Source organism: Homalodisca vitripennis, chromosome 2 (assembly GCF_021130785.1).
Source record: "Homalodisca vitripennis isolate AUS2020 chromosome 2, UT_GWSS_2.1, whole genome shotgun sequence".
NCBI lineage: Eukaryota > Metazoa > Arthropoda > Insecta > Hemiptera > Cicadellidae > Homalodisca > Homalodisca vitripennis.
Genome location: NC_060208.1, coordinates 70284981 through 70310928, shown reverse-complemented (window position 1 = coordinate 70310928; position 25948 = coordinate 70284981). Strand labels below are relative to the sequence as shown.

At 32.7% G+C, this 25948-nt stretch overlaps 1 protein-coding gene across 1 annotated transcript; it reads left to right on the top strand.

Annotated features, from left to right (window-relative positions):
* The first annotated feature begins 15060 nt into the window (after positions 1-15060).
* On the top strand, positions 15061-25480 carry LOC124354132 (respirasome Complex Assembly Factor 1). The gene is made up of 4 exons (XM_046804368.1): positions 15061-15367; positions 18551-18654; positions 23375-23504; positions 25122-25480. The coding sequence occupies exons 1-4, from the start codon at positions 15257-15259 to the stop codon at positions 25161-25163; spliced, it is 387 nt and encodes a 128-aa protein (XP_046660324.1). The 5' UTR covers positions 15061-15256; the 3' UTR covers positions 25164-25480.
* The last annotated feature ends 468 nt before the right edge of the window (positions 25481-25948 follow it).

Here is a 25948-nt window from a genome sequence, read left to right as displayed (position 1 = left end):
GGCTGTCTGTCTGGCTGCACAAAATAGTTTTATAAGGAAGAAAATGAAAAAAATAACATGTGCAACTAGACTCCCCTTTTACATTCCCATTTTCAAAAAAAGGTTAATATCTCCATTATTATGATTAAAATTTAATGAAACACAGTTTTGCCATAAGAGTTTTCAGAATATGCATCATAAAAGCAGGTTCAGCCATATTTTCTAAAATATGTGCATTTTATATAGTAAACTTGATTTTTGGGATTAAAAATAAATAACAATACATGAGGTCATCTCTAGAAAAGGCTGACCATGACATTTGCCCATGATTGCCGATTTCTTGTGAGTCAGAAACTAACATACTGTAGTACATCATCAGTAAAACTCCAATGGATTAAATACCTAGAAATGCCAATTATCTCAAATTTTGAAGTCTGAAAAATTTCTCTGATCTCATGTGCATATAGACAGCATTGAGATGAATTATAGCTTTCAAATTTTTTAAAGAAAAGTCTTGAAGATAGATAAAATATCACTATAAGAAGTGGCTGTACTGGAGGCCGTCTTGATTTTAGTTCCATAAGAATAATGTTAAACTTCAAACACTTTTACAGCCTTATGCTTCATTGTAAAATTGTTGGGATTGTTTCATTGTAAAGATTAATCAATATGTATCCAAAGGCTTTTTATATTTCTCAATATTGTTATTAATTTAAAAAAATCACAAACCTTTTATACTTTATTTTTTAAATACTCAAAATGGAAATGCTTAACTAGAAAAAGGGAAAGGTTTTTGTATTCTCCATAATATGTATGATAAATGCACCATATTAATCATATTTTTAAAATGAGATATCAACCAAGATTCTCAACCTAAAACAACAGTGTAAAAGTCCTTGACGTTTAATATTGGTCTTACCGGGTAACACTCAGTCATGTCACTACAGCCCTTGAGGTGGTGCATTTGCTTTCGGATTTAGAAAATATTTTTATGTTAAATTAATTGTCATTTAAGATAACTTTCCAGAATACAGAAATTGATTTTTATCACCCTACATGAAATTAAAGCCATTTAAATTAATTTAGGCAATTTGTATTAAAGCCCAAATGGAAGTGGCTGAATAAAAAATTTTTGAACTTTTACTGTATGTACATAAGTTATAGCTTCAGAAAGTGGCATGTCTTTTTTATTTATAAATGACTTTTGTTAATAAAACACTGATTAAAGATATGTAATTTTAAAAATTATATTTAATTCAGGAAATATAATTTCCTTAAGCCATATATGAATAAAAATGTCACTCTCTTAAGCAGTAACTCATGTACATACTGTAACAATTTCACATTTTTGTCATCAGCCATTTATATATAGGCCTAAATTGCCCAAATTTCCTATTCAAAATGGTAGTAATTTCACATGGAGTGATAAAACATATTTGTTCAGGAAAGTTATCTTAAAGGATTACGAATTTGAAATGAAAAATATTTTCAAAAACTCAGAATCAGTTGTGCCACCTTACAGGGGAACAGATTGGACAGTATCATGGCTACGACCGAGTGAACCTGCTACCCTGGGTTCATAAGAGGTGCTGCCACAGGTCTGACCTGGGACGTTGACAGACTCGCATATCATTTTTAAAATTTTCAAATAGTTATAGATTTAACATCAATGCCTTTGCATCCAAGAATAAATGTACAAAATAATTAAAAACCTATGGAATTTCAATTCTCAATTTAAGTAAATTACTTTAGGTTTATTCCCTAATACTAGACACTGAAATTTGCAGGTATCAGTGAAATTATTCTACCAAAATAAAGAAATTTACTGAATAAATAACTAGAAAATTATAACATGAGAGTATAATAAATATTTCTATATCTTCTTAGAAATTTAGCTGTTAAAATATAAAAGTATTGCTTAAGGTTATATGAAATAATAGTAATAAATATATAATAACAAGATGAGCATATTGATATATTGAGGAATAAAGGCAAATAAAATAATAAATAAATTAGTACACTTAATGATAGTAACAGTACACACTATAGTATTATAAAGAAAAAAAAAAGATTGTAACAAAAAACATCATACATAATTTTACAACATTTGAATATTAGAATATAATGTTGTACTTCTGTAAAAATAAATTTGAGGATGGGCAAAAAAAACAAGTAAACATAAATATAAAAAATAAAACAAAGCAAGAGCGATAAAAATGGAAAACTACTCTTTTATTCTAGTCGCCGCCCTTTTTGTCTGGTTGGCTCCTGCTGCCAGGTCCTTTTGCACCAACATATTACTTCCCTTGAGCATTTTCCTTCGAACCATACAATATTTATTTGTCAGTGGTTGACAGATTGTTCAATGCTAGCCAGGGCCGAGATATGCCATTAGATGCGTGCAGTTGTCTCCAAATCCTGTGTGAACAGCTGATGGATATCACGGTCAGATCGAGCCTCATTCTCTCACGACAAGGCTGTAAGATTACAGAACGTGTTCTTCTTCACCTTTGATGTTGCCATAGACAACCTAGTTGGTTCCACCTGGTGTACTTTTCGAGGTCATCAATTTGGCAAGCGTGCTCCTCCTCTATAATCTTAATATCAGATTAATCTCATAACTTCTTGTATCTGATATTTTGGAAATATACCTGTTGACGAGAAGTCCTAGTTCCAGGAAAAATTAAATAATCGACCATGCCATGATTATTTTTTTTTCTTATTCGACTATGGGTACTACTACTACACTAAAAGGAGCGCCAGTCATGCTTTCTTGATTGGCTAATGGTGTCTCACTGAGCATATCATAAGTAACAGTTGAGTTAATTTAACACATTCGCTGCGGGTGACGACAATTGTTGTCATGCAATACTGGCGTCCCATGCAGATTACAACAATAGCAGATATCTGCTACTTGGCTGCCATTGCCTCAGTGTGAGCCTAGGAGTTGCTGTGGAACGTTGTGCCATTTGCCGCGTGTTATGCCTGTTTCATACGTTGTTATTCGCAATCTGTTCGTGGTCCGTAATTTTCGTTCGCTAGCTGTGCTGTATTGTTTATTGTGTGTAGTGTATGGTGTAAGGTAACTGTGTATGTGTGTTTATTGTTGTATTTAGGCAATATGGAGGATGACAATGAACCAGTGGAAGACTTTATGAGTGAACAGGATGATTCCGATTCAAGTTCAGAGAGTTCTGCCTATGTGAGTTCACACCATGTTTTTGGACTGTTTTTAATTTTTTACACAAAACAATTTTTTTCACTATTTGTAATATTTCCGGGAGTGACAGTGCTATTCGGGAGTAATAGACCCAGTGTCTTGCAGTACTGACTAAGCGGGAAACAGCGCCAAGTTCAGTTTTGTGAGTGTATACATATATATTTTACAAATGGTATATTTAAGTCTTGATGTATGATGTTGTTCCCATACCAAAGTATGTTCTACAGCATTTTAGACTGAAATCTGGATGATATCTATTTGAGGCACATTCCCAGAGTGAAAGTGTATAAGTCCAAATAGTTTTTGAAACAATTTAGTAAAGGAGAATTTATTTTCCTATGGCATGTGACTTGCCTTACCAGTATTCAGTATTATTTAGTGTTCAACTGAAGCCTATTTGCCATATATGTGATTGTCATATTACACTTCTGTCAATATGCTTTCCTAGGTATTTCACTTCTTCAACAGGGAGAAACTGAGCATTGTACATAGAGACTGGATGGCATGTCCGTGCTCTTAAAGTACAAGTTTTGTGTAATGACATAGTTTGATTAACTTTGACTTTCCATTTATTGAGCGAGGTGGACGGTTCATTAAAACTGAGCCGTAGCATTTGAAATGCAATATAGTATTTTCATGAGATGCGAGCAAAGCTGTGTCATCAGCGAATGTTGCAACATTACCTCTGGGCTCGATATCCATAATTGATTTGCAGTATTGCGAGGTATTCCAAAATATATTGCTTATGGCCGAAGTGTTTGAATGTGACTCGAAAACGTTACGAAATCGTTCAGCAAAACCTCTGCATTTTTCTTATTCTTGATTTTGGCCCAAGATCCATCCAGTATTAAAATTGAAGGAATTGGTTTTTTTCACCGTTTTATATTATTAGTAACCTTCCATAATGAGTAGTTGTCTGAAAAAGGAGTAATTGAAGAACAATTCCTTTAAAAATTCATGTTAACAACTGTTTTAGTTGTTGAAAGGCTCTCTGCAGATTCGTTTTAACAATCGAATTTCTGGAATTTTGTAAAATTATATGCAGACGATGTTTTTTAGTCTATTACTACTGAATTAACACAGGGTAATTTATATTGTTTATTGGTTTATGTGGAACACCAAGTATTAATTTTCAAGCTGATTCTTGAAGAGAAAAATAAAATGATTTAAAGGTGTCATCTATAAACGAGTATAGTATGTGGTTTTTAGGGGAATATTTACTATTGTTGATTATGCTTTTAGAATTTCCAATAAGAAGACGCTGGTAAAATGTATTGTTGATTAGTCAAAAATGTATCAAAACAAATCTCAAGTGGTGAACTGGTTGCAAAGAGAAGGGTTTATTTTTAAGACTACGGAAGAACTTAATGGGTGAATGTAGATCAAGAGAAAATTATAGTTTTAAGTAGTTGTAACAAACACCTTTTGTGGGATCCAGTTCCAAATATCTTGATATTTTTCGGATTGCTAGTATGTAGGTAAACTGTTGATATGGGTTCTCTATTTAAAGTATTGATTATATGAGCTGCCAACCTCTAGGATTGTTGAGTTTTATTTTATTATTTATTTATTGTAGAGTCACCGCCAGAAATGAACTGTGGACACAGGAGAAATCAATATTGTGATTTGTGAAGTGAGTTTCAATTATCAATAGTATATCTAGATTATAAGTTGATGAGAAGAGTTGAATTTCTGGTTATGTATGTCCAAGCCATTGGCATTCCATTAGGATGTTCTCAAAAAATTATTGATTTATTTTTAGACATGATTATGTTAACAGGCTAATAAAAGTACCAACCTGTTGTGTCTGCAGTCTTTCAAATTTCTCCAAAACAGAATGAATATTCTGCATAAGAATAGAAAACTCATTACTTGTGGAGGAATTATTCCATTTTTTGTTACATGATCATAAGACACTGATTTATGCACCTGAATATTTTCAATTGTAATGGGGGTTAATGTTGATTCAGTCTTACTGTTCCTAGTACAAGTATGTAAAGTAAGTGACTTTTTTCAAAGGTGCAAAAGATCTGCTTTTCACATTTTTATAAATAAAACAACCTTTATAGTTTGCAGAATGGTCACCATCACACAGTACACATTTATGAGAAGTATCTGCACTCTTAACACAAGCACTAGTTTCATGATTGGAACCGCATTTTACACACCAAAAGCAGAAGGGGTACCACCAGTATGACTTGGATGACCAGACTGTTGGCATTTTTTGCACTGGGCAATGTCATGTTTTATATATATATAAATGGAGAATCATATTTGATTTTCGCATTTATCAAAAATTCGATAATTTTTTTTAGGCCATGGTTGGCAATAAACATCGTCAGATACAGTACATACGTGATAGTCATAATACAATCAGTAAGGAAAAAGAAACTAAAATTAGTTTTCGTTTACTGGACAACGCAATAGCAACAAAACTTAAAAAAAACCAACAACAATGATAACATAGAAAAGAACAGAATAATAAAACATAGGACTTGTGACAGATCAAATTATAATATTCAAATATTTGCGGGGAATTGAGAAACGGTGAAGTGATAAAACATTTTTTGCTTTATTTAATTAATAGTAGAAATATAAGTCAACTTTACATGGGAACAAATTCAAATAATTAATTGGGTCAAACACAAGTAAAATTAATTTTTATTTAAAGTACTAAATATAATGAGGCAAATAAGCTAATTTGGGGGGTTGAGACAAATTTAGTGTTGAAGGGACAATGACCTCAGAAAGCACGTGTTGCGAAAATGTAAATAAAAAATTGATAGATAAATAATTAGGGTAAATAGAAAAGACTCAAATTGATAAATTATAGAGGGCATAATGTATTCTGTATTTATTAACAACGAATTAGATTAAATTAAAGCGTGAAGACGCTGATTTGATAGAGAGTGGGTAGGGGCATTTTCCTAGACCCATTTCATGATACAATTTAATTTTGTATTAAATCAGTGACAAACCAGAAAGTACTGTGAACACTTGTAAACATATCATAATCAATCACTTTTATCTTCAAAAAGTCAACATAGTGGGTTTTTTATCTATACAAGGATTTAGCCTTCTTGGACCCTGAGATTATTTAAAGTGAACCACAACGTTTATTCCCACCTACATTGAATGACAATAATTTAGATCACGAATCACAACACTAACCCTAATACATTTTATATAAGATGCGACTTCGATCCACAGTATAGTAACCAGCCCACGACACATCCTGTAACCAAAGTGAGGCACTAGTTTGAAATACATCAACTAACAAATACTTAAAAATCTAAGTTAAAATTTATTCAAAACAATAACAATGCAAAGAATAACAAAATACAATAAATAATCTAAATTCAGAAATTAAAATATATTTTCAGTGTCATACATCAGGTACTCATTTGCAGTATAAAAAGGATTTTTTACAAACTAATCAAACAAGAATCTTTTTTTTCTTCAACAAGATGAGCACTAGGGCCTGATTTATTAAAAAAATTGTCACTGATGACATTGTTTAAGTTAGGCTGTGTCTAAGTCTGAAAAAATCTTTATTAAATGTCTATTTTTTTTGTACGAGAATGAAGTTAGCCCCCCAAAACGTAGCTACTAATAGACAACTTAGCAATACATAAATAAATAGATAGGTGAACAACAGAGGGTTAGACTCTTTGACAAACAGGGACCTATACAATATCCCTGATCAGGCTTAGGTTCTCTGATCAGAGCTATATAGTAAGGATTCTTTCTTACAGCCTTCTTTTGAACGGTACTGACTATGTTTGTCTTTGAACCATTTCCCCAAAGCTGCAAGACATAGAGTAAAATATTATTGAAAGAAAGCAAAATAGATATATCTCAGATATGGTTTGGGTACATTTTTCTTAAGCTGCTTCAACAAAAAGACTACTCTATTTAAACTTCCTGACACATAATTAATATGATCAGCCCAAGACAGTTTACAATCCAAATACAGTATACCTGTAATAAACAGTAATGAAACAATCAGCTATGTAGTTGCATTCTCGATCAGCTGATTCAACTGTAGATTGTTGCCACAGCTTCGTGTTCATTACTTCTTTCTTATTTGAGGTTAGTTTTTGTTAACATGGTGGTAACAACAATAGAGAAAGTTTTTATCGTAGAGCATTATTTTCACTCATACGGAATTGGACGTGCAGGTGGGCCAAGCTTGTCATACACTATATTACGTTTTCAGGAGCATTTCCACAAAAACCCGCCTAGTAATGCTGTGATTCTTAGTGTTGAAAATTTTCGAAGAACAGGTAGGTACCTAAGAACGGTACGAGTGTTGTCTCAAACTGAACGGGGGTCATATTGAACCTGTTAATACCCGAGTTTAACCGATTTTGCTTCCTTTGTATTTATTGGTAAAATCTATATGTAATGTTACTGTGTTTACTATAATAAAACATTTCCATTTCAGTGATGTTTATTTTGGCTAATACTGTATATGCCCAACAGAGTTTCACTTTGACAAAAATTAACATTACAAGTGGAAGTGGCATCAATTTTCTTTAAAGTAAAACAAATTTGTTGGCTTTCATTCTCATTTAACACTAGTTCATTACATTGAAACAAATATTTCATTCGTGTAGTGTGTTAGATTTTCTATATCCGAGTGAGCACGAAAAATTTATTATCTGCAAACATTATTACATTGGCTAGAACATTGTGCTGGATGGTCATTCATAACAACTAAAAACAGGAAAGGGCCCAGGACCGATCACTGAGAAACCCCATACCCAACACAACGCGATTCAGAAAGACAACCACCAACACAAACTCTTTGTTCACGTTCCGTCAGGTATGATTTAAAGAGAGACAATTCAGTGCCAATTATACCATGTCAGATATTTAGAGAGCAGTATGTCTCTAGGGACACAATCGAAAGCCTTGGTGAAATTGAATAGAGCCGAGGTTCTTAAAGTCAAGCGTATCACGGACCCCCACATAAATACCTACAATCTTCGAGGAACCTACATAAACCCCATTATGCTAATTACCATTATTTTTGTCTATACAATAATTATACATAAAGATATAGTTTTTTATTTGATTAAGTGCCAGGTATTTTTGAAAATATACTTACCACGAAAATATATCTAAGTACACATCAATCACACACATATAGAATATATCGAAGTGTATCAATGACACATTTGCATACCCTCACATTAATAAAAATTAGTACCAATTAAAAGTTCAGAAATGTTTATTTTACACATTTTAATTGCAGTAATAACAATTTAGAATTGATTTTTATCTTTTCTTTTATTAGGACTCTAAATAAATTAGTTCGTTAAAAGTATTCGGCTATGTTTATTTACATCCTAAGATATAAAACATCTGTAATTATTTTCAACAATATTTATATTAGGTATAAGTTTTTCCTCTATCTCTCTTTATGAACATATAACATTATAACTCATTACTATCAATGAGAGGAATGGATTTGTTTCTTCAATGTTATAATGTCCAAAGATTTGGAAAGAACTGTCGAAATTTTCAACCTCAAGGCTCGTTCAACGTTTTTCAGTCAATTTCTGTGGACACTTTATGCTATAAACTGTAGAAAATGTTTGTTCAGATAAATAAGTAAAACAAAAAGGGAAAGGGGGTTTGATGGTTTTGTTTGCTAAATCTGTTAATTCAGACTCATTTCATCCGCTTCACGTCAATCCATTTCCGTAAACGTGTTTACAGTGTAACCTCGAGGATACAGCTTCTTCTTCTTCTCTCTACTCATCGATCAAAGTACTTCGAGAAGTCATCGATCTACTTAGTGAGAGAATGGTAGACGCCACCCTGGAGGAAGGCGACTGTAGTACCATTCTGCTCATTTTCGTACTCAGATGCAATCTCCACCTTCTCTCATGTTCAGCGCTAACCCATTTTGAGACAACCCCAAAAGATTAACACCTAGAAATACCTCAGAACGGTTGAGGATTCATCATAATTGACGCTGAGCCCTGGTATCAGCTCTTTCATTCCGAGGGATCCGCTCAAGACCAGGAACCCAACAAACAGTCACATTGTTGATGCTGGAAAGGGAACAAACTACTTGATAGTAATCCCAGACAAGTATGGAATTGAACACACAAGAGTCCAGCGCCATCAGTGCTGCCTGACTATCTGTTAAAATATTGCTGGTCTTACTCCTATATCGCAGACGAAGATTCTCACGAGCAACAACTTCACAGGCAACAAGTTCAACAGGGGGAATCAGCCAAACCCCGCCAGAAAAAACTGTCTGTAACAGCACTGACAGGGGAACTCAGCCAACTGACAACTTCACAGGCAACAAGTTCAACAGGGGGAATCAGCCAAACCCCGCCAGAAAAACTGTCTGTAACAGCACTGACAGGGGAACTCAGCCAACTGACAACTTCACAGGCAACAAGTTCAACAGGGGGAATCAGCCAAACCCCGCCAGAAAAACTGTCTGTAACAGCACTGACAGGGGAACCCAGCCAACCGACAAATTTAACAGAGGGAATCAGCCAAACCCCACCAGAAAAACTGTCTATAACAGCATTAAGCGACGATGAAGATTTTAATATCATAGAGGTGGAAGCTGATATTCACTTCCCGGATCCCTCATCTGTATTGGACAAACCAATTTCTCAGCTCAGAACTTCATCTTCTGCTAGATGTAGCCGTGAAAAACCTTCTGTAACTGCAACAAAACTGGATCCATCTGAATCCATTGAAGAATTTTTTAATAAAAACATTGACTGCTACAGGGAAAACCAACGACAATTAACTAAATCCTCTGACAACAGTAATAAAAGCACTCATTTTTTAGACATGGACAAAAACAAAAAGACAAAGAGAAAATACACTACAAAAGCAGGATTTTTGTAAACAAAAAATATATCAAGCCAAAAACAGTAAAAGATTAGTAGTGGCACACCAAAATGTAGATGGACTACAGAATAAAATTGAGAGAGTAACACACTTTCTTCACTACACTAAGCCCGACATAGTAATACTATCAGAACATGGCCTAATGTTTGAAAAGTTAGAACATACCAGACTTACAGGGTATAGCTTAATTGGAGGGTTCAGCAGACAGAATCACAAAAAAGGAGGTGTTGCTGTATTTGCAAAATCCAATGTGCAAAATGACATAACACTTGTCTCAACATCGAACCCAGCCTCAGAATGTATATGTGAAACAACTCTTCTTAAAATAAAACTGAAAAAACAGCAACTGTATATTCTAGGGGTATACAGATCACCTAGCAGTAATCTTGACCAAGCCATTGAAGTACTCATGGCTCAACTAGACAACGCTCTTACAACAAATAATCCTATGATTGTAATGGGTGATATAAATGTAGATGCCATGACAGTGAATGAAAACGCACTGAAACTGGAAGAAGCACTCCTAGGATATGACTTGAGAAGACTTAAATTGCCCCCCACAAGAATAACGCATAGTAGCCAAACCTCCATCGACTTTATATGTACAAACATGAGTGAAGCTGACATATCTACCCAAGTCCTCGACACAGGAATATCCGACCACTGTGCCCAGTTATGTAACATCAATACAGACAAAAGACTCACCCCAGCACAGACACTGACAAGAAAAATAAACAAATATACAATGGAGGACTTAAGACTTTTACTGGAAGTAAAGGACTGGAGTAAGGTATTACAAACAAGCAATGTTGATGACGCATTTGAAATGTTCCACAAAACACTTCAACAAGCATTAGACATCTCCTGTCCTCTCTCTACTATGAAACTAAAAAAAAACAACCTCAAAAAAATATGGGATGCAGAAAGCAATGAGCTCAAGGACAATTACCTAGAAGCCATAAACCGAGCAATTCTCACAGGGAAACCAGAGGATAAGATGGAAGCAGCACAAAAGAAGAAAGCCTATGATCTGAAATTAAAAACACTTAAGAAAGAAGAGATCGCAAACAGATTTGAGGAAGCAGACAACAAGACCAAAGTTTTATGGAATATAATTAATTAGGAAAGAAAGTCTCGTACCTCAAACATGCAGCTAGACACTCTCATCGTCAACAGAGAAACCATCTCTTCACCAACAGAAATAGCAAATCATCTTAATGAATTTTTTGCAACCACAGCTGAAAGAACACTCATGAACAGTACGCAAAATAACAAGCACACGAAAACAATAACCCAAGACACCTCAAAATCCAATTTGTACTTCTATAAAACAAACTGTGATGAAATTGGCAAAATTATCAATGGACTAAAACAAAAGTCCTCAGCAGGAGAAGATGATTTTTCATCAAAATTGGTTAAATATTGCAAAAATGAAATTCTCATCCCACTAACAAATTTAATTAATAAATCTCTTTCCCAAGGAATATTTCCAAATTGTTTAAAAACTTCAAAAATATATCCTAAATATAAAGACGGTCAAACGAATGAACCATGCAACTACCGCCCCATTTCACTAATATCAACCTTCTCAAAGATTTTAGAACGTGTCATCTTGAAAAGACTTCTAGGCCACCTGAATCAAAATGAACTTCTTACTCCAAGACAGCATGGCTTCAAGAAGAATAAATCAACAACCACAGCAATAACTCAGCTAGTTGAATCTATTATCGACAAACTAGAAGAAGGTTGTATAGCCACAAGTATCTTCCTAGACTTCAGTAAGGCCTTTGACTGCCTAGAGCATGGCTTAGTAATTAAAAAACTCAGATTATTAGGAATTGAAGACAAAGAGGCAGACTGGTTCAAAAGCTACTTGAGCAACAGGAAACAACTCGTAGAGCTTACATCATCAAGCAACGGAATAATTCACAAAATAAAGTCGGAACTGTTACCAGTAACAAGAGGCGTACCTCAAGGATCTGTGCTTGGTCCAGTGCTTTACACTCTTTTGACAAATGACTTCCCACAATATCTGGAGAAATACTGCAAGGTTGTGATGTATGCTGATGACACTGCCCTTATTATTACTGAGAAAGACAAAGAACAACTTGACATCAATTCGTATATAGCTTTTGATATGGCAAAGCAATACTGCCATATCAATGATCTGGTGCTAAATGAGAAGAAAACACAGCAGCTAATTTTCACTGCCTCCCGAAACCATCACAGGGGTCTCCCAGAGCTAGAGGTAACAACATCAACAAAATACCTAGGTCTGACTCTAGACAACAAACTATCCTGGGAGCCTCATGTGGATAAACTCTGCAAAAAACTTAGCTCCTGCCTTTATGTAGTACGACGAATTAAACAAATTAGCAATATAGATATGGGTAAATCAGCCTACCATTCTCTCTTTGAGTCCCACCTTAGATATGGATTAATTGTATGGGGAAGTACAACAGCAACAAATTTACAAAGAGTATTAGTAATACAAAAGAGAACCATCAGAGCTCTTACTGGACTGAGACCACGAGACAGTTGCAGGGAAGCCTTCAGAGAACTGAGAATTTTAACAGTAGTAGCTCTTTATATAATTGATACTATTTTGCACTCTGTAACAACTGGACAGACTAGAACTGGAGACCATCACAGCTACAACACAAGAAATAGACACCACTTTGCTCTTGAAACACACCACCTAAGTTTATATGAGAGGAAACCATCATACAAAGGAGCAATCTATTTCAACATTCTACCAGACTCACTGAAGAAAACACCAGTCAAACACCTGAAGAACTCACTCAAAAGTTGGTTTCTCCAGCAACCCTTCTACACTATTCAAGAGTTCATAAACTGGAAATCAATTGCATCATGAACTGATATTTTTAATTTTATGTTCTGTATGTCCTTTATTGTATTGACAAAAATTCTAAACTCAACGTTTATGAATAAAGAATATTGTCTATTGTCTATTACTCCATAATGGCTGTGACCTCCGCCGAAAAACTGTAGGATAAGGACCCATAGGGACCACCAGCTCCCTGCATGGTTTCACCCCCACAATTCCAGCGCCTGTGCCACTTTTTGTTTTAGAGCCATCTGTAAACCATTCAAGCTCCGCTGGTGGAAGAGGTTCCCTTCCCTCCGACCAATTGTCCCTAGGAGGTAGCACAATCCTAAAGGATTTGCAACAGGAAAATTGTTGTGGCATCTGATCAGAGATCATGTGCAGAGCATACCCCTGAATTAGGATGCTAATTCTACAGTGCCCACCGCTGCAGCCTGACCAGAGTCCCGCTTACTGAAGACAATAGACACTCTTCCTGGTCATAGCCCGAATGACAATATCCAGGTTGGCGAGGTTGAGGCCACAATCTAGAGCTACACCTGGCGCACTAGGAAAACCCCCAGTAATAGCAAGACAAACCATCCTTTGGATGCCAGCCAGATAAGCTACCGCCATCTTGGCCTTTGTATTTGGCCACTAGGCAACAGCCCTATGCATTAGAGCAGATCTGACTACGGAGACGTAAAGCCAATACAAAAACCTCGGCCTGGAAGTCCCCAAGACCCATGTATCAAGTGTCTACATTGAATAAAAGACCATTTCCCTCTGGCGATAACCCTTTCTAGATGGGGTCCCCAGTTTAGGACCCTATCTAGGATCACGCCCAGGTACTTAACTTTTTAATCTCGGACTTGATAGAGCCTCTGAGCTAGAAATGGACTTATACACTCCAACTTATGCCCCCTGAAGGAGAATATCCAGCCCCCGCTACAAGCAAACCGGTCTCTCCCGGGAGCTTTATAGGGCTTCACAGTCAGAAGTTATTTCAAAATTCCTAACTACACATTATACAATACTAATCATCCTGACAACACGGTCCAGGGAGTAGTGACATTTTAGTAAAAGAAACAATTAAACATTATAAAATACTTATCTTTAAAGAGAATGGCCTCCAGCACTGTTCCTGAAGATTGGTTAGGCCGTGTTACATTTTCAGCTGGTTATTATCTCCCCAGAAATATTTTGACCAAGCAACAATTTGAGCAGTTTTTAACTACATTGGGAATACATTTATATCAGGAGGTGATAACAATGCGAAACATCAAGACTGGGGTTCTCGATTGGCCACTCATAGAGGACAACAACTCATACAGGTTAGCTAAATGATAATCATTTCAATAAGTTTTTTACAGGTGAACCTACAGATTTTCCAACTGATTGTGAAAAATTTCAGGTTTTAAGAATTTACAAAAGGTATTAATCAAAACTACACATATATCAAAACCTTGATCTGTCTTATGATCATTTGCCTATACTTAATTTAAGCACAGAGGTATTAAAAAAACTCAAGTGAAATGTTATTCAACAAATGTAATAACTTGGTTTGAATTCATGATTTATTAAATGAAAATTTGAATTTAAAGATCCAGTTGAAAAGTGTTCAGGATTTAGAAGATGCTACAAGTTACTTTATTCATTGTTTGCAATATTCTCCCAAAGAGACCACACCCCTACACCGTTCTTCAAAAGTTGACAAGATATAGTTATATTACCATAATTACATCAGAAAACAGCTGCTGAGTATGAAGATTGAAGAATATGGCAAACAGTAGAAATCCATATAAGGCAAATAGTCTGGTAAAATAAGGATGCAACCTCGGAATGAAAGATAATAAGCTAAACATTTGCATACGTCTTTATTTTGATGGTATAAAACTTATCTCAAAAGTCTCATATAATCATAATATATATATTAATGTTTTTTTTCTGAATACCCAAAAATATGTGAAGATAAAATAATCTTGTTTAAGTTTACGTTAAGTTACGTTTTACATATAAATCAAGCATTGTTGAGCACGTAAAAATGTATTTTACTTTCTTCAGTTGTTATAGTGCATTGATTATGTCATATCTGTCATCGTATAATAAAACTGTGTATTAGTCTTTCCATACGGCTAATTCATTTAGGATCCTCCATGGGCAGATTTTTGGAATTTATTGGTGGATTATAACCAACACACCAGGGAGCAGAAGCCTCAAATTCACGTGAAAATGTTTGGTGTTCATAGGTTAGGATTATAAGTGCACGTTCTAGTTTTGCTATATTTATAAAATGTAATTTTGCATTTCTTTCTTTATTATATAATTTTGTATCTATTATGGCGACGAAACATACAAAATCTGCAGAAAAGAACGGCTTCGCCAAAAGTGGAAGTCTAGATTCTGTCTGGGTCAGAGCATTTACTTCACATTCGGAATGGCCCGACAAGGTATTACACTATTTATAAATAAATATTTAGATAATAAATTGGTATTGTTGAGATTAACATTACTTTTTATGATAATTTTGGTCATCCAAGATTTATGTGTACTTTTTACAATAGCCTATGAATGAAATTCTGGACTGCAGAATAATAATTGATCACCACTACAGTGGAATCATAGATATTCATCATTATCTAAACTACTGAAAGCAAAATGTCGAACTGAATTATGTTATAGGCCTAGGTACATTAGTTTAGTTCAGATGTTTTGTTAAAGAAAGAAATAATTTAGTGATAAATGAAAACAGTTATTAGCTACTTAATTTTTGTAAGAGATAATGGTCCAAACCCAAAATGCACAATTTTGTTCACTCTCTCCCCCCACAGGAATTGAAACCATAACCTGATTGTTAGATTTATATTTTTAAAATTGTAATGTATGAGATTCTTCTTGTTACGGTAATTTATTATAGCTTTTATCATGTATGATTTTTACATAATGAAGTTGGGTAATATATCGAATTGTTCGATAATAGCAATCGAATAACAAATGCAGGCCGCTTATTAAAGTCTCCCCGAGTTCTAAACAAAGCCTTACCCTACTAACTAACTCATAGCAACAAATAGGCTAGCATTTGGGTTTGTGAACAGGTCTTCTAGAAGTTTTAAGTTTTACTGATAGGTACTATCTCGAGGGTTAGTTCCTAATCTTTCTGTAAAATACCAAAATTGTAGCTTTTCAGATCATGAATGAGACTGTATCAGGGACAGACTTTAACCTGGCAAGAAGGCTAGTTATCGTTGTTTATAAATAAATACATTGACTTTCTGGCTTTTATTCACGTTAATATATCTTTAGAAATATATCGTTGCTGAGCAAAATATCTTAGTATGAAAAACAATGAGGTGGACTACTGATTTGTATACAATTACTTACCTTTGTATAGATTTTAATTTATTTAATCTGATAATCAATATGTTTCACCTATTATATGTATGTAATTTAACTCCAACAATTTTTGTATGTTCTTCAAATTTGAGTGAAATAAGAAAAATGGCTATTTTTTAATAAAACATATTATTGGTACTTCTTAATTATAAGGGAGAGAAACAACAATATACTACAAGTTTTGGTTATTGTTGGGTGTCTGCTTTGTTATATGATCAAGTAGCACTAGTCAAGGATGCTACCAGACTTAAGCAGCTAACGTCGAGCCAGTTTAGATCACATAACGCTCGTAGCTATGAGCTGCAATTTATCTGTTAGTTTTAATTTCTGTTGATTCCATTAATTCAATCCTATTAATATTATAAATGTAAAAGTTTATGAAGAATGATGTTTGAATATTTATATGTTTGATACTCAATCTCAAAAAATCTAATGGACAGATTTTAAAATATTTTGGCATAGATATTGCTTAGATATCATATCAATAGACATATTTTTTTCTGAAATAATACTTATCTTATAAATAAAAATGAATGGCGAAATGTGTTGGTAAGCGCTAATCTTGATAACGGCTGGACCAATTCGGTTAATTCTGTTTGTAAAATGTCCATTGAAATCCGAGGAAGGTTTTTATGAAGTTAAGAAAATTTACCTGAAATATTTCGGAATACAGAAATAATTGTAGTTTATACAAGAAGACAGCCACCTATCTGAGTACGCTCAAAATAGGCATGTATTTTATTTAATTGGGTATCAAAGTAATCATAAATGTTAGCACATTGGGATATTTGAAAGGTCTTTGAGTGTAGGTGTTTGTGTTTACTACACATTATCTTGAGAACTGTTTGACTTACAGTGGAGAGATTTAGTACCAATGTTGGTCTGTTAAATAATCAGTGACATTTGAAAGTTATTTTTGTAACTTTATCTCTTATACTGAAGATTACAAGCAGTGCAAGTAGATGCTCAAGTGTTACTCAAATCAATGGAGCCGTTGTATCAAATATCATGGACTGTTGGAGAGAAATTCAATATATTTCATTTTTACTTATAAAACTGTGTCACTTACCGAATTCAGAGCCTCAAAACACTGCTCTATAAACTTAGAATCTAATTATTCAAAAATGAATCAAGAGATTGGAATATCTTCCAGTGACCATCGCTTATCTCAGAGTGTTTGATAAGTAATTTAAAAACAACAATCTTGATGTCCCAAATGTTCAGCAAGAGATTGCGAAGCTGCAGGTAAACTGCTATTATTTAATAATTTAACATTTATGAGTGTTTCATGGTCAGAGTTTAAACTTAAGCCAGGGGTATTTATGATTGATATTTTCCATAGATAATTGTCTATGGAAAATGCCCCTGACCAGAAGTGCAGGCGTCAGTGCCACCCAGCACTTCTTGTGAAAAAAAAGGAAAAACATCCCTTGAGGTAGTATCTCAGATCACATAGGCAGTACTGTACAACAGTGCAGACACCCAACAATAATCAAAACTGATAGAATATTGTTGTTTCCTCCAATAAAAGTCTATACATCTTTATAACAAATATTGTTTGTGGGATAGAAAAAAGTTTTCTTGCACAAACCACATATTTAAAAAAATTGTTTTCAGGTTTATGCACATAAAAATACTTTTAAAAATCATGTGAATGTCTTTATTAATGTTAAAGATACAAAACAAAAGGATTAAATTTAAAATAAAACGATGGAAAACTAATCATTCACATTTAAAGATAGACAAAGGGATAGGAAATATGTTTTTTTTTATATTTCAAACTAATAATAATGTAGTGCTTCTAAAGAGTAGTATTAGATTTTCCTAGTAATTTTTTTCTAATAAATAAAAATTCCAAGCTCTGATTAAGTTAAAAAAATTGGGTTTGAAAAATAGTTTTATGTTAAAACATCAGTCAGTGCATTTATCTGTAATCATGAAACATACAGACTGATAAAATGCCAATAAAATTAAAAAAAATAGACATTCTGTAGGATCAGTGTAATTGTGGACACTGGTGTTTTGAGTAGCATATTATAAAGAATAGTATGCTGTAAAAAATGGAATACTTATTGTCTAAACAAAAATCAGACAATTGTGTGGTCAAAAGATGTTTAGGCAATAGTGTTTTGCAAATTTATCTGTTTACTTAATGAAAATTGTTTAACATGCATGTAATAATAACAGTCTTGTAACATTTTTGTCACGTTTTTCTTAATTTATGGTAACATTTGTTGCAGGAAGAGTTCCTGGATGTTATCTATTGGGCTAGACAGGTGCTGGGGATCGTTGTGGGTATACTATGGGGATTAATTCCGTTGAAAGGTTTCATAGCCCTTCTCTTGTAAGTAGTCATTCTCTACCATTGTTTGATAGTAAGTTAGGTTATATATTATTTATTGATTAGGTTTTGTAAAACAAAATTTGATTTATTATCACCAGTTTAAAAAAAATACAATAAACTTCAATATTGTTTTGTAAAGAAAATATTTTTATAGAACTAATTTCAACTAAATTTAAGTTCTGATAGTTTGAATAGTCTATCAAAAATTATTTTTAGATATTATAAGGTATTTAATGAGAATAATTGTGCGAAATCATACAGTTGTTATAAAAAGGCACAATTCATTACATATTATTTTGGTTCATTTTTTGTCCCATAGTACTTTGTTACATACATATGTTAACTTAGGTACATAAGTTTTGGACATTTGCCATTGTTGTACATTACAAGAATGAAACACTACTTTTCGAGGTTTGGAATCTTCTTCAGGTGTAAAATGATCTAGGAGATGGCTGTACTGGTGGCCATGTTGATTATAGCCCCATAAGAACAATGTTAAACCTCGTGGACTTTTACGAGTTTACTTTTAGTTGTAGAACTATAGGAGGTGCAACAAAGATGTAACAATGGACATCCAAAAACTTCTTAGTTTTTCTATATTTTTATGTTAGATTATTCAAAAAATATCTCATGTAAGGATCATTTCATATCAAATCAACACAGGGTATAAGCATGACCACTTCAGAATTTTATGAAATTTTTTATGAAGTTGGTCCTCATATAGTTTAGGAAACTTGCTAATTCCCCCCTCCCCCCAAATATTCCCGATGATTTAAAAGTTATGGCTATATAAAGTTTCTCAAAAAACAGCAACCAACATATTTTGAAATCACCATAGGTTTTCTCTAATTGAGCTAGGAGATGGGAGTGGGAGTGATGTCTTTTTACTCGGGGTTAAATGCTCTTTCTTTTGATGTGCAATACAACATACTTTGTCATAAGTTTTTTGAAAATTCAAATTCAAAAATTTTAGTTTTGTAAAAAAGTACAACTTGACAATTTAAAACAAAAATTCTAAAAGTAGATTACATTTTTAATAAGCAATTCTCAAAATTCCAAAGTGGGAGGCTAATGTGGGTTCATAGTTAGATAATAATTTAAGAAAGCATGTTTACAAGATTTTGTAAAAATGTCATACTATGTATCCTTACTTTACTCGATGTCATTATTTTGGTGATTATTATCATAATTACAATTTGAGTACTTAAAAGAGGGTTGTCCCTAAGACAGCAATTTAGTTATTTAGAAAAAATTGGTTTGGTTGAAAATTGTTTTTTTTTAATTCCATCATGAACTTTACATGAAAATGTAAGGAGACATTCATAAATAAAAATCAGGAGACTGATAGAATGATTATTCAAGTTAATGCCAAAAATATTTGTGATTACTAAGATGGATGTGCTGCACAATGTAAAAATAAGAAAAACTGATGCTATCGTGAGCAACATTTTGGTGTAGAAGCAGAGTAGAATTTTTCTGCCCAATGACAAAACCATTTGATGGAGTTGGGAGTTAAACAAAGAGTTGATGAAAGAACAAGCCTACAATGTACATATCAACACCAATTTTAACCCTTTTTCCACACTATGAATGGGTAGTTGAAAATTTATGTGGAATTATTGTTACCTTCTTCACTTAAGATGAGTATGTTGAGGCTGAGAAATTTGTGAATAACCGTTTAAACCAATCAGTAACTATTAAGAGATAACAGAATTATCATGATTTTACCCTTGTAAATTAAACTATATAAAATATTCTCTGGAGATACAATAGAGGACACTGAGAACATCTAAAAATGCCCTGAAAAACTAAAAACGACAGAAATGAATGTATAACCCCTGCATATGACAAAAAGTGGTGGCTAGCATATGTGTTGGAGAAGAATGAAGAGATGAAGTGACATTTCTGCACCCTGCTGAAATCCAGTCATATTGTGGATACCATTGACAGACGTACTTTTTAAAGTTGATCCCACCACTCCTATGGAAGGATTTACATAATAGCATTCAATAAAAACTTTTTCCTAACATGTAAGTAACAAAAATGTTTTTTTAAGCTCATGATTATAATACAGTTAAGAAATCTGTAGCAGGTAGGCTGACTAACAGTTTCATAAAACACCTTTTTTAAAATTATTATATAACTATGAACCTATTAGCCTACCATATCAGAATCACTTACCAAAATTACAAACTATTTATAAGATTTTTGTAATATTAAAAATTTGAATGTTATTTTTTTTAACTTTTTATGACAAAGCATGTTGTTTTGTACATAAAAAAGAGCATTTAATACTGAGTAGAATGACACCATTCCCATCTCTCTAGCTCAATTAGGAGTATAGTTATAGTGTTTTCAAAATATATGGGTTGAGGTTTTTTGGTGGATTTTGAGAAACTTACATAGCCGTAACTTTGAAATTGTTTAAAATATTTGAGGGGAAATTGGCAGTTTTCCTAACCTATACGAGTAGTACATTAATACCAAATTTCATCAAATTCTGAGGTGATCAAGTAATTTTTTTTATTTTAGCGTGTTGATTTCATACAGGAAATGCTTTCATACCTTAATTGTAAATAAAGTATAAATATACACGTAACGAAAAAACCTAAAAAGGCGTTTGGATGTATATTTATTATATCTTTAAAATGAAATATCTTCCATAACACTATAATAAAAATAAGGACATAAAAATGCATGAGGTTTAGTACTGTTCTTATGGGGAAAAAACTCAAGATCGTTTTAATTTAGATAGTTGACAAATTTTATCAATACTGATATAGTTTTATTTTTGCTAAGGGACATTCTCGTTTAGAGATTAAAAAAGAAATACACAGACCTGCATTTCACAATATTGGATACTATACAAGCATTTACAATATACAAAGTGGTTAATGTCGAGTAGTTAACATTTAGGAAGTTTTAAATAACCTAAATATATATTTAAAAATGCTATTGAATTTAAACTACATATGTTGGAGACATTTTTGTTATAACTATCGGTTTATAAAACTAGGTGCCAAGGGATTTGAATAAATTTTGTGTACTAAACTGAAATCCTAGAGGCTAGCCAACAAATAAATCATGGTGAGGTGTACTTCCCTTTTTAGGGTTCATTCCTTAAATTCATGAATACACAAAAAATTATTCCTAACATAAAATTGGCCGAGAAAGAGTTTTTCTTTTCCATCTGTCATAATTAAAACATCACCATAGGATGGATCCAACAACCACCTTGTATGTTGGGTATGTAATTAAAGATATATAACCAAAAAAAGAAACAAAAAATAACAAAGTTTACCTATAATTAAAAAAAAAATGTATTCTGTCTGTTACAAGAAATTATTGTCTTATTTTCCTAAATAAGTGTTTCAGTCTACTTCTTATCTTTGTGGGATGATAAAAGATATAGGTTGTCAGACATCAACAGTGACTCCAGTATCTTATCATATGAGTTTGCCACTCTTTAATTATAGTAGATGGGAGGCAATAGAAGGGCCAAAGTAATCTGCTAAAATACAAAAATACTACAATACTTACAGTTAGAATCCATTGAAGAATTAATTTAATGAGGAATGAGAATAAACCCATTTTGGATTATCACAACTGAATTAATCCTTCAAATGTATATTTTCAAATTTGTTTCACTATAACGCATTTACTAATTTAGTTATTAGCTTCTTATGCTACAACATATATGGACTGTTTGAAATGAAATGGATTTTTGTGTTAACTTTGAAACAACTCAGTTGAAGTGTCAAATTTCACTACTGCAAGTGTGTGCTAACTGCTAACAAATAAATTCATGTGGTAGTTTTTTTTCCTGCCAAACCAAAGCTTCTTTATTCATTCATTATAGGTATAGAGAAATTCAGCCAAGAATTTACATAAGTAATTTGAAAATGGAATTCAATAGTCATGCTGAGGCCCGTGCTAGGACTGGTTTTTTTCAGACAATTTTACAATTCCAACAAAAAAAGTACTGTGCGTAATGTTTATAGTATTTTTTCCCTTCAAACCGTCACCATTACATTAAGGAAATAATGTTTTTCAGTAAAACAAAATATATGAAACCAAAACAATGCAACCTATATGTAATCTGCCAAAGAAATATTATCTAGCATCATATTATCATGTAATCTATTTCGTCACCAGACATATAACTTTTTATCTTGCAAAGTATATTTCTTGATGTTACTGGAAGAACAAATTAAGCTGTAATTAAGAAAAAACAAATGACAATAATATCATAACAATGATGCTCAACTGTGTAATGCTAAGAACTGATAACGAAAAACCACCAGCTGGCTAGGCAGCAAGGCACTTATTTTTTCAGCCATAACTATAGCAACAACTCAACTCTATATGGTTATTATGTTTGATATAAAGAACAAGCTAAAGAATTTATTTATGTGCGTTTCACAGAAATATGTTGAGCTGAGTAACACCACTCAAAATAATGATTCATAATATTCTACTAATATATACACCAACTTCAAGTTTAAATCATAATAGTACCAAATTAAATCTCCCAATAACAAAGCAAAACTTTCCCCATCCATTTGTATTTTAAACTTTAAAATTAAATGTTGATTTTGTTGTTTGATGTATTTTATATGTATAACATTGACATTAAGATATGCACGTGATTTGCACGTTGCAAATTTCATATATTTCAATGTGTGTCTATCTTACATAACATTATTGTTATTTTCTGTAGGTTTGTAGCTGTCAATGCAGGTATAATTTATGTGTACTTCGCCAATTTTCAATGTGTGGATGAAGAGGACTTTGGTGGAGCTTGGGAGCTTACCAAAGAAGGTTTCATGACATCATTTGCAGGGTTTTTGGTGAGTACTTGTCAACCCATATGTCAAGAGCCAGGTTTATTGGCTACCTTAATTTGTTTGGCACATAAGAACAATGTTAACTGTAAATATTTTTACACTTGTTTTTTGTTGTAAATATATGGGAGATGTCTCATTTAAATCCCTTAACTCTAGAACTTGCTTAGTAATGATTTGGGATGAATTAAACATCATCTGCTAATTACGTTACCTGTCGAACGATCTTTGTTCAAATCGTAATAAAAGTTATATCATTGTAATTGGCAGATGCCGCACTTCTTTTGTGTACTCTCTTTTTTTACATATAATGTTTCTTTATATTGTTACTGGCTGCTAAAAGCTAAAGATTTCTGATGTGCTATGCAGTCTTGCTGTTTGAGTCAGCTGCATTCTGTTCTCTTTAATTTTTTATTATTTTCGTTCTGTGTTGATTGAAAATGGATCGTGATTTACCTTTTAGTTGATTCCGTGATATCTACAAAATATTCATGGTTTATTATTCAATGTTAGTGATATTTATGATAGGATGGGATGAAAGAGCTCATGCAGAAGTGCATCCAAGAAATGCCATGGTGTTTTGATCACATATTTATGGAGTTAAAATGTTTGGTATTTCTTTTTATATCATATGCAGTCAGCAGTTTGTGGAATATTGACTAACCCTTTAAATATCACTGAAATTATTTAAGAAAACTGCATTACCTAGTTCTAAAATACATTTTTTAAAACTTTTTAGTGTAAAAATATAAGAAATGTATCTAATTATTTAAATGGACCTATTTGTTATAATCCTCTAGAACAATTTTCTATTTCCTTCATTAAATAGTGCTTGAAAAGTATTAAATATAAGTAATTTGAAGTTTTATTTTGATCAATAAAATATATAATATAAATAAAGATTGAATCACAAACAGTACTTGCTCCGCTGGGATGCTTCCTGGTGGAGAAAGTGAGTTGGTAGGAGGCAATATTAGGGTCGATACAGAACCTTTTGTTAGTTTCAGAAAATGTTTGCTATATAAACAACTTAAGTTTAAGTATTTTGATGGGTCTTGTATAAATAAATCTAAACACCATGTTTTTTACAGTCTATACAGACTGTGCATTATTTTGTACAAGGAGTCTGTAAACAACTTCAAAGGTATTATAAAAACAAGTCCACCTAAGTTTGGAGAAAAAAATGAAAAAAAGATTATCAGATCTTAAAAATTTGTCTTATCTTCAAAGCCATCTTTGAACAAGAATCCTGTCAAAATTATTATATGGACTGTTTTCTATTCTTTGCCTTAGTTTTGTAAAAAATATCTTGTGTTTGTTCAAGTTTTCTGTATTAGTAAAATGTTACTTTGAAATCCCAAATTTAGAGCATTTTCTATTGATAACTGGATTTGCTACTTTAAAAAAGTTAATCACTTTTACGTTTGTGGATGTTAAATTCAAAAGTTATCCAACTTATGGAGAAAATTGAAACAAAGAAAGTATTGTTTTAATCGTACAAAATTTTAATAAAAAATTTTTCATATTTTCTGATTAAAAATTGTACCGATGAAAAAATGAAAAATTATTTTTGTATCATTCAGGAGATGTAAAACTAAGTTTAAGGAAATACTTCTTTTTTAGGTAACATGGATCATTATATACTCAGGCCTCCACTTCGACTGACAGTAGTGTTGGGGTGGGACTCAAGCAGCTAACCACCTCACTCACAGGACCTTCAGTACCTTAGCATTTAATGTCAAGGACTTAAAAAATTTTCTACCTGTTATCCAGAGCAATTGGTGTCTTTTGTTTATTGTTTATTTATTTTATCGAATTTTATAGCAATACGTGTATTGTACAATAGCTTACAAAGTGTTCATATACTCAATTACATGGAGTTTTACTTCTTTTGGCATATGTTTCCAAGTGCTACATATTATTACTTTTTGATTGCAGTTGTCTGTCAAAAACGTTTGTTAAATTAAAATGAAGTATTTGAGTTTGGTTGGAAATTTATCTTCCCTTTGTCCCATTGAAAAGACTATGTAACGTAATTAAAGAAAGTAGTTTGAATGTGTTTGCAAGTTGACACATTTTGTGCTATATGTGAAATTATATTTATATTGAATAGTCTACTAAAATAATAATATACTGTTATCAAATCATAACTGCATTAAATCCTACTATACATTTATTTTACAAAAATATACATATTTAGAGAAAAAAAGCTACTTTAATCTTGTTCTATAAAATGAAGTATTTCAACATATAAAGTACAAGAGGTTGTAGGCCGTGTTGTCCTCCTAAAAGTTCACACTTGTGTGGTCAAATGCTGCACTGTGGATCAAAAAGTACAATTTTTTTACTAGTAGCCTAAATTGTAAAGATCAAACATTGTTCAATTAGTATTTAAATGTGAAAAAAGTCTTCTTGAATAATTAAAATCTACTATAAAATTCTATGAATGC

What these genes read in the sequence shown, in the direction of transcription:
- LOC124354132 (XM_046804368.1), top strand. Translation starts at nt 15,257, where the DNA reads ATGGCGACGAAACATACAAAATCTGCAGAAAAGAACGGCTTCGCCAAA. An exon ending in ATTCGGAATGGCCCGACAAG is followed by an intron (nt 15,368 to 18,550) that starts GTATTACACTAT and finishes CATTTGTTGCAG; the next exon opens with GAAGAGTTCCTGGATGTTAT. An exon ending in GGTTTCATAGCCCTTCTCTT is followed by an intron (nt 18,655 to 23,374) that starts GTAAGTAGTCAT and finishes TATTTTCTGTAG; the next exon opens with GTTTGTAGCTGTCAATGCAG.